Source organism: Anolis carolinensis, chromosome 6, assembly GCF_035594765.1.
Source record: "Anolis carolinensis isolate JA03-04 chromosome 6, rAnoCar3.1.pri, whole genome shotgun sequence".
Classification (NCBI taxonomy): Eukaryota; Metazoa; Chordata; class Lepidosauria; order Squamata; family Dactyloidae; genus Anolis; species Anolis carolinensis.
In genome coordinates this window covers 53,646,131-53,659,986 of record NC_085846.1, presented here as the reverse complement: position 1 = coordinate 53,659,986, position 13,856 = coordinate 53,646,131, and the positions used below count along the sequence as shown (strand labels likewise).

Sequence of the window (13,856 nt, the reverse complement as noted above, 5' to 3'; positions counted from 1 at the left end):
TTAAAAATTATGACAAAGTAGCAAATGTTCTGGAATGTTATAAATTCAGAATGATAAAACAATGGACTTTAAAAACTATGAACTACAGGCAGAATCCAGAAAACAGCTAGAACAAAGAAAGCTGCCTTACGCCATTGGTTCACTTAGTCCAATCTGACCAGCAGCTCTTTGTGGTTTAAGGCATCAAAATTTCCTATACTTCCTTGGCAAACTCCTGTGATCCCTGCCCAAATAGAAACCATGCTTGACCCTGCTTAACTTTCCAAATAAGGCCAAATTATGTTTAGACAGGGTGTGTTGGTGGTGTGCAATAAAAACAAACTGCAATCTTTTTAATGCAGTCACAGACCTAAGTATTAAAATCAAAATATGGAAATTAGTGATAATTTGTTTTGAGCAGAATTTCAATTTAGTTGGTGTAGATTTTAACATGAATTATTTTTTAATATACGGAGCACACAGCTACAGCTGCATTTGTTAATACCTATCTACAGAACATCTTATTTTCCCCATTAAAAACTTTGATCCTGTTAATACCTAGTATAGAACACTTTGTTGTGCCCCCACCCCATCCCCAGCCTGCCCCATTACAAACTTTGATCCAAAAATGATGTTCAAGCATGAACTGCACTGGGTCCCATTAATACTATCATCTATGGAATGGAAGGTCTCGTTGAATTAAAAATCTGTTGTTCATAGATGCAGAGTTCACAATGTCTTGGATCTTTCTTTTTCTTTTTAAAGCCAATACCACTTAACTAACTGGAATCTGAATGTAGTTGATAACGTTCCTCACCTTTAATACCTGCAGCAAGTGTTTTGGGCAGATTACTGCCTTTGCCTGATAAGAAAAGAATGACAGTCTATCATCACTTCTCTTGTTTTTCCTGAAAAGCAGGCCTGACCACCATTACCATCTTACCTTTGTTGTGCAAAAGACACATTCTCAGAAATGAGCATTCTCAGAAATCTGAATGCTCACTATTTGTATTCCCATAAACATATTGTGAAGAAGAGGTGTAGGTTGACTATGTGGCAATCCATTTACTAGGGAGTGATTCCTATGGGACAATAGATGAATAGACAATAAGACTGTATTGCAACAGTATTTACTGTATTTATTTAGCATTTACAGGCTATTTTGAAGTTAAACCTTTGAAGGAAGTGCTCTCTCTTCATTCATTCATGCACACTCACTCATGCACGCACACAAATAACATAGACACAAAGCAACAAATACTAGGGTTAGGAGGTAAAGGTTTTCCCCTGACGTTAAGTCCAGTCGTGACCGACTCTGGGGGTTGGTGCTCATCTCCATTTCTAAGCCCAAGAGCCGGCTTTGTCCGTAGACACCTCCAAGGTCATGTGGCCGGCATGACTGCATGGAGAGCCGTTACCTTCCCGCTGGAGCGGTACCTATTGATCTACTCACATTGGCATGTTTTCGAACTGCTAGGTTGGCAGGTGCTGGGGCTAACAGCTGGCGCTCATTCCGCTCCCGGGATTTGAACCTGGCACCTTTCGGTCTGCAAGTTCAGCAGCTCAGCGCTTTAACACACTGAGCCACCACCAGGGGCCCTAAACAAATACTAAGTCATCTAAAAATATCATAACCAGACCAATTAAGTAAAATCAGTGGAAGATGAGAACAAAGTCTCAAGATAAAAACAAGCAGTAGCAGGTAAAGTATTAAAACATCAGCAATAAGATGCAGGACACTAAAATATAAATTAGAAGTGGTTCAGAAAAATTAAGTCATTCAACACTTTACAGGGTACATATCTTCCTAAGAAAGGATTCTCTTAGGTCCCTGAGCACCAGTGTCTCGACAATATACTGCATTATTTCTTGCTGGCAGGCCTGCACGTAGGGTCTCAAAGGCCAGTTTTATGGGCCAGGTAGGTGTATATGGATTCCAGTTCTCTGCTGCCAAGCCATCTGGGGCAATTTGAATGGGAACCCCCTTGTGATCTCTCAGCAAGGCCAGCAATAAAGGATCAACGTTTATTTAGGGAAAGTTGTGGCCGAATAGCTGTGATCAACAGCTACTGGGCCACAACTTTCCCTAAAAAGTAATTAGAATAATAGAATCATAGAGTTGGAAGACACCTCATGGGCCATCCAGTCCAACCCCCTGCCAAGAAGCAGGGAAATCACATTCAAAGCACCCCCGACAGATGGCCATCCAGCCTCTGCTTAAAAGCCTCCAAGAAAGGAGTCTCCACCACAGTCCGGGGCAGAGAGTTCCACTGCTGAACAGCCCTCACAGTGAGGAAGTTCTTCCTGATGTTCAGGTGGAATCTCCTTTCCTGTAGTTTGAAGCCATTGTTCCGCATCCTAGTCTCCAGGGCAGCAGAAAACAACCTTGCTCTCTCCTCCCTATGACTTCCCCTCACGTATTTATACATTGCTATCATGTCCCCTCTCAGCCTTCTCTTCTGCAGGCTAAACATGCCCAGCTCTTTAAGCTGCTCCTCATAGGACTTGTCCTCCAGACTCTTTATCATTTTAGTCACCCTCCTCTGGACACATTAGCCCTGGAAGCAGCTGAAAATAAGTGTAATACACTTTTGCCAACATGTGCCCTATGACAGCAAATAGTTGCAGAGCAGATTATATGGGAGAAGGCATGGATCCAAACCATGTAGGGTTTCAAAAGTTAAAACCAACACCTTGTACTTTGCTTTGAAACTAACTTGCAGCCAGTGGAGTGAATTTAGTATAGGTGTAATATGCTCACTCCTACCCTGTTTCCCCGAAAATAAGACATCCCCAGAAAATAAGACCTAGTAGAGGTTTTGCTGAATTGCTAAATATAAGGCCTCCCCCGAAAGTAAGACCTAGCAAGGTTTTTGTTTGGAAGCATGCCCACCAAACAGAATACCAGAGCTTGCAGGATTGTTATACATGGAAATAATGGTAGTAACAAGAAATTCTTTTTTTTTTTTTGCAATAATTTTTATTGAAGGGTTTTTCTAGGGATAGGGGGGAGGGCGGGGGGGGAAGAGAGAAAAAAAGTAACAAGAAATTCTTGATAGGATTCACAGCTTGTTTGGTTATGCTGGTTTGTGATGACAACTACTGTATAGTATATAATAAATGTTCAATTTTTTTTGTTCAACAATTAATGTGAATTCTTCTTCATGGAAAAATCAGACGTCACCTGATAATAAGGCCTAGCACATCTTTGGGAGCAAAAATTAATATAAGACACTGTCTTATTTTCAGGGAAACACGGTAGATGTTCCCGTAACCAATCTGGTTGCCGTATTTTGAACCAGACGGAGTTTCCTAACTTGGTACAAAAGTGTAAAACACATTGCAGAAGTCCAATCTTGAGGTTACCAGTGCATGTACTACCATCTTCAGGTCCTCCAAATCTAGGAAGGCTGGCATTAAGGGCTGAAAAGTCTACTTAAATAAGAAAGAGCAGAGATAAGACCAAGCAGGCCTTTGCTTGGGAGAGAGTATCATAGCCTAGGAACAGTCACCAAGAAGGCACTCTCTTTTGTCCTCACCAGGCTACTCTGTGAGGGTGATGGGATGAAGATAATACCCTTCTCTGAAAATGGTAAGGGTCAGGAAGATACGAGTTTTTCACATAGTTTGGACTTAAGTGGTAGGATAATCTAAAACAGATGCAAAAGTAGAAGGGGGTGATGGAATGATAATGAAAAAGTAGCAACTGAGAAAACAACAGATGGGGCAGAAATGCAGTCAAACCAGAATTCAAGGAAGCCAATGAATTCCAGGTGCTGTAGTCTCCATTTCAGAGGAAGAAACTGGCGCAATCACCTTAAGCATCCTGTCCCTAAAGAAAACCATAGGTGAGTCAACAGATGACTTGAAGGTGCATACACATGAGAAAACAGAGAGATCAAGAGCTCCTGGACTCCCCCAAAAACCCCACCCTAAGCAAGAGATGTATCAAGTGACAAAATAGTTCATGGCCCAACCATAGCCACTGGGCCACATCAAGTAAACAAGGTAATAAAACTTATAACCCTACCTGTAGACACAGTATAATTTAGAGCAGTGGTTCTCAACCTTTCTAATGTCATGACCCCTTAATGCTAAATTCATAAATACAGTAATTACTACATAACGTTACCGTGTATTGAACTGCTTTTTCTGTCAGTTTGTTGTAAAACATAATATTTTGGTGCCTTATTTGTAAAATCATAACATAATTTGATTTACTGTACCTTGGATGTGTTGGCATATTGTGGCTAAATTTGGTGGCATTTGATCCAGTGGTTGTGTTGTTAACTCGGTCCTAATTATGTACATTACATTTTTATGGCTATAGATGTAGATAACAGGATCATAGAATCATAGAATCATAGAATAGTAGAGTTGGAAGAGAGCTCATGAGCCATCCAGTTCAACCCCCTGCCAAGTAGCAGGAAATCGCATTCAAAGCACCCCCGACAGATGGCCATCCAGCCTCTGTTTAAAAGCCTCCAAAGAAGGAGCCTCCACCACAGTCCGGGGCAGAGAGTTCCACTGCCGAACAGCTCTCACGGTGAGGAAGTTCTTCCTGATGTTCAGGTGGGATCTCCTTTCCTGTAGTTTGAAGCCATTGTTCTGCGTGCTAGTCTACAGGGCAGCAGAAAACAAGCTTGCTCCCTCCTCCCTATGACTTCCCTTCACGTATTTGTACATGAATATCATTGTCTCCTCTCAGCCTTCTCTTCTGCAGGCTAAACATGCCTAGTTCTTTAAGCCGCTCCTCATAGGGCTTGTTCTCCAGACCTTTGATCATTTTAGTTGCCCTCCTCTGACACTTTCCAGCTTGTCAACATCTCCCTTCAATTGAGGTGCCCAGAATTGGACACAGTATTCCAGGTGTGGTCTGACCAAGGCAGAATAGAGGGGGAGCATGACTTCCCTGGATCTAGATGCTATACCCCTATTTATGCAGGCCGGAATCCCATTGGCTTTCTTAGCAGCCGCATCACATTGCTGGCTCATGTTTAACTTGTTATCCACGAGGACTCCAAGGTCTTTTTCGCACATACTGCTGTCAAGCCAGGCGTCCCCCATTCTGTATCTTTGCATTCCATTTTTTCTGCCAAAGTGAAGTATCTTGCATTTGTCCCTGTAGAACTTTGTTTTGTTATTTTTGACTTCATTTTATTTTTGAAAAATAACTCTTTGCTTAAACATACAGCATGTATATATACAGACATAGGTATGGTTATTGATAACCTTTGGACATGGCTAAGGGGCTATAATGATTGCCTACACATTCACATTTACTACCATAGGACACCATTCTATTGTAGATTCATTGGAACCCTCCTAAAATGGATTTGAGTCCCTTTGCGAAGATAGAATGATATATAAATAAAGTTCTATTATATTATTATTGTAGTGACTAATCTAAGGAAGCACACCATTTTCAGTGTAGGATTACAATCACTCAATTTTCCCGATCTCCCAATTTTTGTACCACTTGATAGAATTCTGAAAAACCCAGAGTACCTGGGAGCTCCTGCAGCAACCAGGAGGGTGGCCAGATGCCCTTCCCTGTAAACCCAGAAGCAATCGCAAAGGCAAAAACTGTGAGATTTCCAGGTGCGGGAATATAACTGTTTTTAGCCGAATATCACATGTCCATATGTCCCTGCAATCTGGGTTTGTTCCCGGGGTTTTAGATGTTTGTTACTGGTTGGTCAGTTCCTAAAAGGAAGGTGGCACTTGAATAAAAGGCAAAAACCTTGTCCTGAGAAGAGGAACTTCATCCTTCACCTGTTTAATGAAGTTTGTGGCAGAAAAATGAATTTTCTGGGCTGCAACAAGTATTTTCACACTAAGTAGTACACAACGAAACAGCAGCAAACACTTGCAAACCAGGAACAGAATGTCATCATTACTGTAGTTAGTCAGATCTTGTTGTGTGGCCATCTGTGCAGACAGGTTGCATGGTGTACTTGTGCCAGGGAACAACAAGATGATGTTGCTGGGTTATACATGTTGGTTCCTCATTGGGTATATGCTGATAACATGGGTACAGTTTAGTAAATGGCAAAAACTTACTACTGGCTGTTGGGACAGGGACGTGCTGGAGAGAAATGTAAATACAGTAGAGTCTCACTTATCCAACATAAATGGGCCGGCAGAACATTGGATAAGTGAATATGTTGGATAATGAGGTATTAAGGAAAAGCCTATTAAACATCAAATTAGGTTATGATTTTACAAATTAAGCACCAAAACATCATGTTATACAACAAATTTGATAGAAAAAGTAGTTCAATATGCAGTAATGCTATGTAGTAATTACTGTATTTACGAATTTAGCACCAAAATATCACGATGTTTTGAAATCATTGACTACAAAAATGCGTTGGATAATCCAGAACGTTGGATAACTGACTGTTGGATAAGTGAGACTCTACTGTACTGAGAGCCAGGTGGCTAGTAGAAACAGCCATCTGTAACCCAGGAACAGCACCCTATTGTTCCATGCCACAAGTACACAAGCAAATCTGTCTGGACAGATGGCCAGGCATCCAGGCTCTAAAAAGTGTCAATAATGGCAAAGTTCTGTTCCTGGCTTGAAAGTGTGTGCTCCTGTTTCATTGTGCAGTGCTGACTTGGGCAATAGTGGTCCTACCCCATGAGGTTTATTTGTGTGGCAGATACTTCATGAAATGTTTGGAGGGCACAGTTTTTCTGGCCACGACAAAGAACGGAACTTTTGCAGAGATCCGTATATCCATATATCTGCATCCCAGGGCTTTTTTAAAAAAGCTGCCAAGGTTTTTGGCGCAGTCCCATGGTGGCCTCTACATCTTGGAACAAAGCAGCAAGTCTGGACAACAAAGGCAGAAATCCCAGGACTAACAAGTCTGTATTCCTGGTCTGAAGTCCTGTGATTTTTCCCCTGTTTAAAACCCTTGATTTAGTGCTGTCCGGAAGCGCCCCCAGAAAGCACAATTACTTTTGAGGGCATTCGGCTTGGTCCGAATCAAGTTAAAGCCTAGATGGGTTCTTTTAAACTCCCATGAGCAGCATAGCTACATTTTTCTACTCCGTTTTGACATTGACAACACAATCATCAAATTCTAGTGAGACTGTGGCCAAATGAACAAGTCTACATTGGCCTTTCACCTGTCACCAGCTGCCTGGAGGCTTTTTCTGATGTCATCTGCCAGATCCGTAGTATCGAACACACTCATTTAGAGAGCAATGGGAATACAGGTCTTGAGAAACTAATACTGCCAGAAGCAAATAATTAGGGGCTTTGCTCTATTGTTTCAGGATCTTTTCCATGACTGTGCCTGTTCTCAAACAGGTGTAAATTTCCTGTATAAAGGTTATAGTACACTGAAATAGTGAAACGGAATTTTACAAAGGGGAATGGTCATTCCAGGGGCAACTTTCAAGTCCTAACATAAGGGGCGGAGCACTTGTTGGAGTGGGCAGTTTCTAAGGATTTCCTTCAATAAATACAGGCAAAGCTCTCTTTCCCCAGCACACTTGAAACAGTTTCCTTTGTTGCTTATACTTTGTGAGAATTAACACTAAAACAATGTTGGGGAAAACATCACTTCTCTCTTCTCTAGTTCTGCTTCTGATTATACAAGGTAAGTCAAATTTGTTCTCAAGAGCGTGGGGCAATATAATTATTGCTAGCATGATTAACATAGGTTTTGCTTAATTTTACTATTTTTGTATGCCAAACCTTTTCTTATACATTATGATAAAAATATATAAATACAGTAGAGTCTCACTTATCCAACATAAACGGGCCGGCAGAATGTTGGATAAGTGAATATGTTGGATAATAAGGAGGCATTAAGGAAAAGCCTATTAAACATCAAATTAGGTTATGATTTTACAAATGAAGCACCAAAACATCATGTTAGACAACAAATTTGGCAGAAAAAGTAGTTCAATACGCAGTAATGCTATGTAGTAATTACTGTATTTATGAGTTTAGCACCAAAATATCACGATGTATTGAAAACATTGATTACAAAAATGCGTTGGATAATCCAGAACGTTGGATAAGCGAGTGTTGGATAAGTGAGACTCTATTGTATTTTTGTATGCCAAACCTTTTGTTATAAATTGTGACAGAAATATATAAATATTTAAATAAATAAAGTAACTGTTAGTGTGATGGAGGAGACTGAAATTGGTTATTTTCAAATCTATTAAAATTTCAGGCCAATCTTACAGTATAGATTTTGTTCTTGGTACGTTCATTAAATAATTCAAAATGTCTTTGCAATATTATTGTTATTATTATTATTATTATTATTATTATTATTATTATTATTGACATAACGACATAGTCTGACACAGCAAACAAGATAGATATGCTGGATTTTGTATCACAAAATCACAAGTCGAACACTTCCCAAGTGTCTAGGACTGTGTGATGTATTTTCGGATGATGCATGCAGATCCCAGTAGGGTGGCCTTTTGCAGTTGGCAGATTGTGATTTTGTCAATGTTTATTGTTTCCAAATGCCGGCTGAGATCCTTTGGCACGGCACCCAATGTGCCCATCACCACCGGGACCACCTGCACTGGTTTCTGCCAGAGTCTTTGAAGTTCATTCTTGAATTATTATTATTATTATTATTATTATTATTATTATTATTATTATCATCATTATTCCAACTACTGCATTTACTACTTCTACTATTATAGTAAAATAGGCATGAGCAAAATACTATGAACTGATCAATTCTAAGTCTACTAATATCCACTGTTTGTTGGGATTCTTGCCAAGCTTAACTAACCATTTCTTATCTTTCTAAACTGGACTGTTAATTTAACAGATTAATGTGCATCAACACTTTGATGATTCTATATAGGCATGCTTGCTTTGTAAATTTGAAATACTAGTGAAACACATGATTTCTTGTGGAAGAGCAAAGAGGACAGAAACTGCACTACATTTTTAAAATGATAGACAATCGGAGTAGATATTTTGCACAATATTATTTTTTATGTTCCAGAGGCATTTGTTGCCCCAGTGACACAGGAACCAAGCACTGAAACGAGTGCAGCATCAACTATTGAGTCAAGCAAAGAACCCAGCAGTGAAGGAAAACCAAGTACAGAACCCAGCGAGGAACCCAGTCTACAGCCAACTGAAGACTTGAGTGGGGATGCAAGTGGAGAAACAAGTGGAGAAGGGAGTGGAGAAGCAAGTGGAGAAGGGAGTGGAGAAGCGAGTGGAGAAGGGAGTGGAGAAGCGAGTGGAGAAGGGAGTGGAGAAGCGAGTGGAGAAGCAAGTGGAGAAGGCCAGCCAACCGTAGAGTCAAGTGAAGAACCCACAGTAGGAACAAGTGAAGGACCAACTGAGGCAACAAGTACAAAGTCAACTGAAACAAAGCCAACAAGTACAAAGCCAACAGACGTTACCAAAACAACAAGTTCCAATTCAAGCCTACAATCAACTACCAAAAAAACAGAATCGTCCAGTAAGTTAATTCTACTATTGTTATTGCCTTGTTAGTAACAACATCCCCCACAATTGGTCTATATTTTGCTTGAGGACAACTCACCAGATAATTTGAGGTAATAATACTGCTTCACCAATTCTAAGATGCACTTTTCCCCCGCTTCAGGGGTTTCAAATATAGGGTGTGTCTTACAATAGATGACACCTTCGATTTTAGGAGGTTTAGTTAGGAGAAAGAGGCGGAAGGGCCCAGCTCCAATGGATCCAATTTGGTTTTTATTCTTTAACAGACTTACTTCTGAGAGATGGGGAGTAGGAGATCCAGGCCCAAACAGCTCTGGATTTTTTTAAAAAATTAACTTACTTCCAATAAAGGAGGAAGAGCCTCAGTCCCAAACGACTGTGGTTTTGTTTTTCAAAAACTGAAACTTCAAACATAGGGAAAGCACCTTAGATTCTGTGAAATACAGTAAGTATTCCCATTCTGACTCTGAGGGCCCTTCCAGACAGCCCCTTTAATGCAGGACTTCCCTTAACAAAAGGGGGCTGACCGGATGATGTTTTTGAAAATACAAATTAATTCACCACAAACCAGGAAAACCCTGGTTTGTGGCAAATTAATTTGATAGTGGGTTTATTCCGCGTCTTCCAGGAAAATGCGGGATAAACCCACTACTTCTTCTGTCTGGACTGCAGTCCAGAAAGCAGTCCTGTGGTTTTCTGGGCTAAAATAGCCCGGAAAACCGCGAAGACGCCTACCCTCTCCCCAAAAGCCCCCCAACCCCCTTTTTAAAAAATTAAAAACTTACCGTGCCTCCATTACAATGTTTCTGCATCTCTCCTAGTGTGTCATTGCTACATGCCAGGAGAGCTTAGGAACACTGTAATGGAGCCACAGGAAGTGTTTTTACTTTTAAAAGGGTTTAGGGGACTATTGGGAAGGAGTGACAGAAAGTTCCGGGAGAATATCTGGACACCCACCCCAGAAAGCACGAGCTTTCTGGGGTGTACATGGACAGGCACACAGGAACGTTTACATTTTAAAAATGTGAATGTTCCTGGGATAAATGCCTGTCTGAAAGCGTCCTGAGTCAGTGATGTTCACCTCTAGGCTACACAAACTCAATGTGATATTCCCAGTTCATAGTGGTAAATTATCAAATTTTGTTTATGACATGACATCAGAATGTCTCTCCTGGTGGGAAATATAACATATCAGTTATCTTCTATGCATTTTCTGGATGCGAATATCAGGATATGGTGATTTGCATCAAAAACCATTTCATATTTAGCACAGAATCCAAGTCATAATAGCATAGAAGATAGAACTTTTCGAAATTTTCAAATTTTGGCCTAAATCCAGTTGTTAGTCCCAACTAGGGCAAACTTTTTGAATCAGCGGAAGTTACGTTCCAGGACCACCCGAAATAAGTGAAAATCCGTGAAGTAGAGATGTTATATTTATTTTAATGTTTAGACATTATTTTAGTAGTTATACACTATTTTAAGCCTTTATCAACCAATCGTGTGTTGATAAATCGCCTCCTTCTCCTCCCGTTGCCGCCTGGGCTCCTTTTCTCTCCCTTCAGCTTCTCCTTCCTCCCTTCCTTAGGCTATAAATTGTAGTTTTTTTATGATTTATAATATTCTTTTAGAGTTTATTGAAAAACCGCAAAACAGCGAATCCGCGAAAAGTGAACCGCGAAGTAGTGAGGGAACACTGTACAAACTTTTGTAATATGAAGATTCTGTTTACACTTGATACATTTAACTGCATACTACTTCTACATATTGTTTGCATTGTTGCTGGGGTTGACAAAGTGGGACCCGAGAGCAGATGCATCCCACCAAGAACATCAGGGTATCTCTTGACCCCTGTGAAAGAAATCCCCCCCCCCAAATGGAAACCTGGAAAGCCTCCAAATAGCATATTTTAACATTTCTGTGGGACCCAGAAATATCTGGAGCAATAAGGGGCCTATTTAAACAAGTCCTTCGTTGGCCTAAAAATGGATGAAGAGAACTACATATGAATGGCAAGACAATACTTGTCCTACCTTCCAGCTTCTGGGCATGCATGATCCACCAATCTCTTAGGGTAAAATATTGTTTTTGAGCATTAGAGGGTGTTGCACTCCAAGTGAGAGCAAAAATAGCCTCAGCTCACAGAAATGGCTCATCCTTGCAATATTGTAAGAAGTGCAGATATTTAGGATGCTTTTTAATGTATAATACATAAGATTGCCTTTCTTTCTTTCATTCTTTAACAATCACCCAGTGGTGAAGTGCGTTAAAGCACTGAGCTGCTGAACTTGCAGACCGAAAGGTCCCAGGTTCAAATCCCGGGAGCGGCGTGAGCGCCCGCTGTTAGCTCCAGCTTCTGCCAACCTAGCAGTTCGAAAACATGCCAATGTGAGTAGATCAATAGGTACCACTCTGGCGGGAAGGTAACGGCGCTCCATGCAGTCATGCCGGCCACATGACCTTGGAGGTGTCTATGGACAACGCCGGCTCTTCGGCTTAGAAATGGAGAAATGGAGATGAGCACCAACCCCCAGGGAAACCTTTACCTTTTTTATAGCTTCTTAATGGCCAGAAAACTATACCTACACTGGAGAGTTAGAGCTGCCAACTTTACTCTGAGGATAAGGGCTTTACATATTAAAGAGTGTTGCTGTTTCTCCCACCCACCCCATCATGCCTCTAGCAAATCCAAGATGTTGCTAAGTAGAATCATACTTAATTATTCACAAAAAAACAGCATTATGAAAAATAGTGACCTCTCATCATCTCCTCGACCACATTTAACTTAAGAGAATATGGTCTTAAAAGCATGGACTCAAAGGAGTCACTTTTGAAATCCTAACAGCAAGTTCATCTATTCCTAACTCCAAATTTCACCCAAACAATTCACACAGAATATAGTAAAATCTTCTTAATCATAGTAAATGTAAGTATGCCTGTTATTTTGGAATAGATAATTCAACACTGTTTAGTACTGAGCCAAGTATTGGAAGAGAAATTACAGTAGAGTCTCACTTATCCAACATAAACGGGCCGGTAGAATGTTGGATAAGTGAATATGTTGGATAATAAGGAGGGATTAAGGAAAAGCCTATTAAACATCAAATTAGGTTATGATTTTACAAATTAAACACCAAAACATCATGTTATACAACAAATTTGACAGAAAAAGTAGTTCAATACGCAATAATGCTATGTAGTAATTACTGTATTTACAAATTTAGCACCAAAATATCACAATGTATTGAAAACATTGACAACATTGGATAATCCAGAACGTTGGATAAGTGAGACTCTACTGTATTGAATTTGAAAAATGAAGTTTGTGAACTGTGGACAGTTTCTTGTCCATTGTAATCATTCACTTGTAATCTTGTTCTATAGCTTTGTCTCATATGTTTGTTTTTAGAATAAAAAGAGGAGGACTCCAGTGGCATTGAAGTCTTCCTGATGATGATGGCTTGATTGAAGCAGCTTCCCATTATATGGAAATACCAAGATTCTGTGCAGTTTCGAAACTAACAAGGTTTAAAGTAAAATGTCTGGGTTTCAGTGAAATTTCAATCAACACTAATTTTCCTGTGTTTCACATTGTTATTTATTAAACTGTAACATAACAGAAAGCACGGATGGTTTGTGTCATTTCTACTGTATTAATTACATTCTCATTTCAATCTCTCAAACTTTGGAAGCATTTTTCTCTTCAAAGATGCATAAAATGTACTCCTTGCATTATTATGATCATGTCTAGTTTTCTTTGTCGATATTGATAATCCATTTGTATTTATCTAAAACTGAGTAAATGCATTAAAATATTAGTAGGAAACTTTTTTAAAATCCACATCTTTTATTTCATGGAACACAAATATTAAAATACTAGCTTGGGGACCCGGCAGTGCCCGGGTTATTTGAAAAAGGCATTTTTTTGTATGTGAATGTTAGGTATTCTGAGTTTAGAGTGGGTGAACGACAATTCCCAGAATCGTGGTTCAATCCTCTCCAAACCCTGCCAGTATTCAAAGTTGGCCATTTTGGGTCTGTGTAGCAAGCATGGTCCAGATCTGTCGTTGGCTGGTCATTGCCTGGCTGCAGTGCTCTCTGGATGGGGGTGAACTACTACAACTCCCAGATTCCCGGGACAATTGTCTCGAAACATTATCCACAGCAGGCAATGTTCAGTCTGTGTGCCCAGTTTGGTCCAGATCCGTCATTGGCTGGGTTCAGTGATCTTTGGATGAAGGCGAACTACAACTCCCAAAAGCAATGCCCATTCCCACAAACCCCTGCAGTATGTTCAGTTGGTCATGAGGCTTATCTGTGCAAATTTTGGTCCCGGTCCATTGTCGGTGAGGGGTCAGTGTTTCTCTGGATGCAGGTGAACTATAACTCCCTTTCCCCCAAA

The 13,856-nt window shown here is 40.3% G+C and overlaps 1 protein-coding gene across 1 annotated transcript; it reads left to right on the top strand.

Moving 5' to 3' along the window:
* Nucleotides 1-7,351: 7,351 nt before the first annotated feature.
* LOC103279167 (chondroitin proteoglycan 3) lies at nucleotides 7,352-13,077 on the top strand. The gene is made up of 3 exons (XM_008112876.3): nucleotides 7,352-7,595; nucleotides 8,982-9,449; nucleotides 12,864-13,077. Exons 1-3 carry the CDS (start codon nucleotides 7,541-7,543, stop codon nucleotides 12,866-12,868), a joined length of 528 nt encoding a protein of 175 aa, XP_008111083.1. The 5' UTR covers nucleotides 7,352-7,540; the 3' UTR covers nucleotides 12,869-13,077.
* Nucleotides 13,078-13,856: the final 779 nt, after the last annotated feature.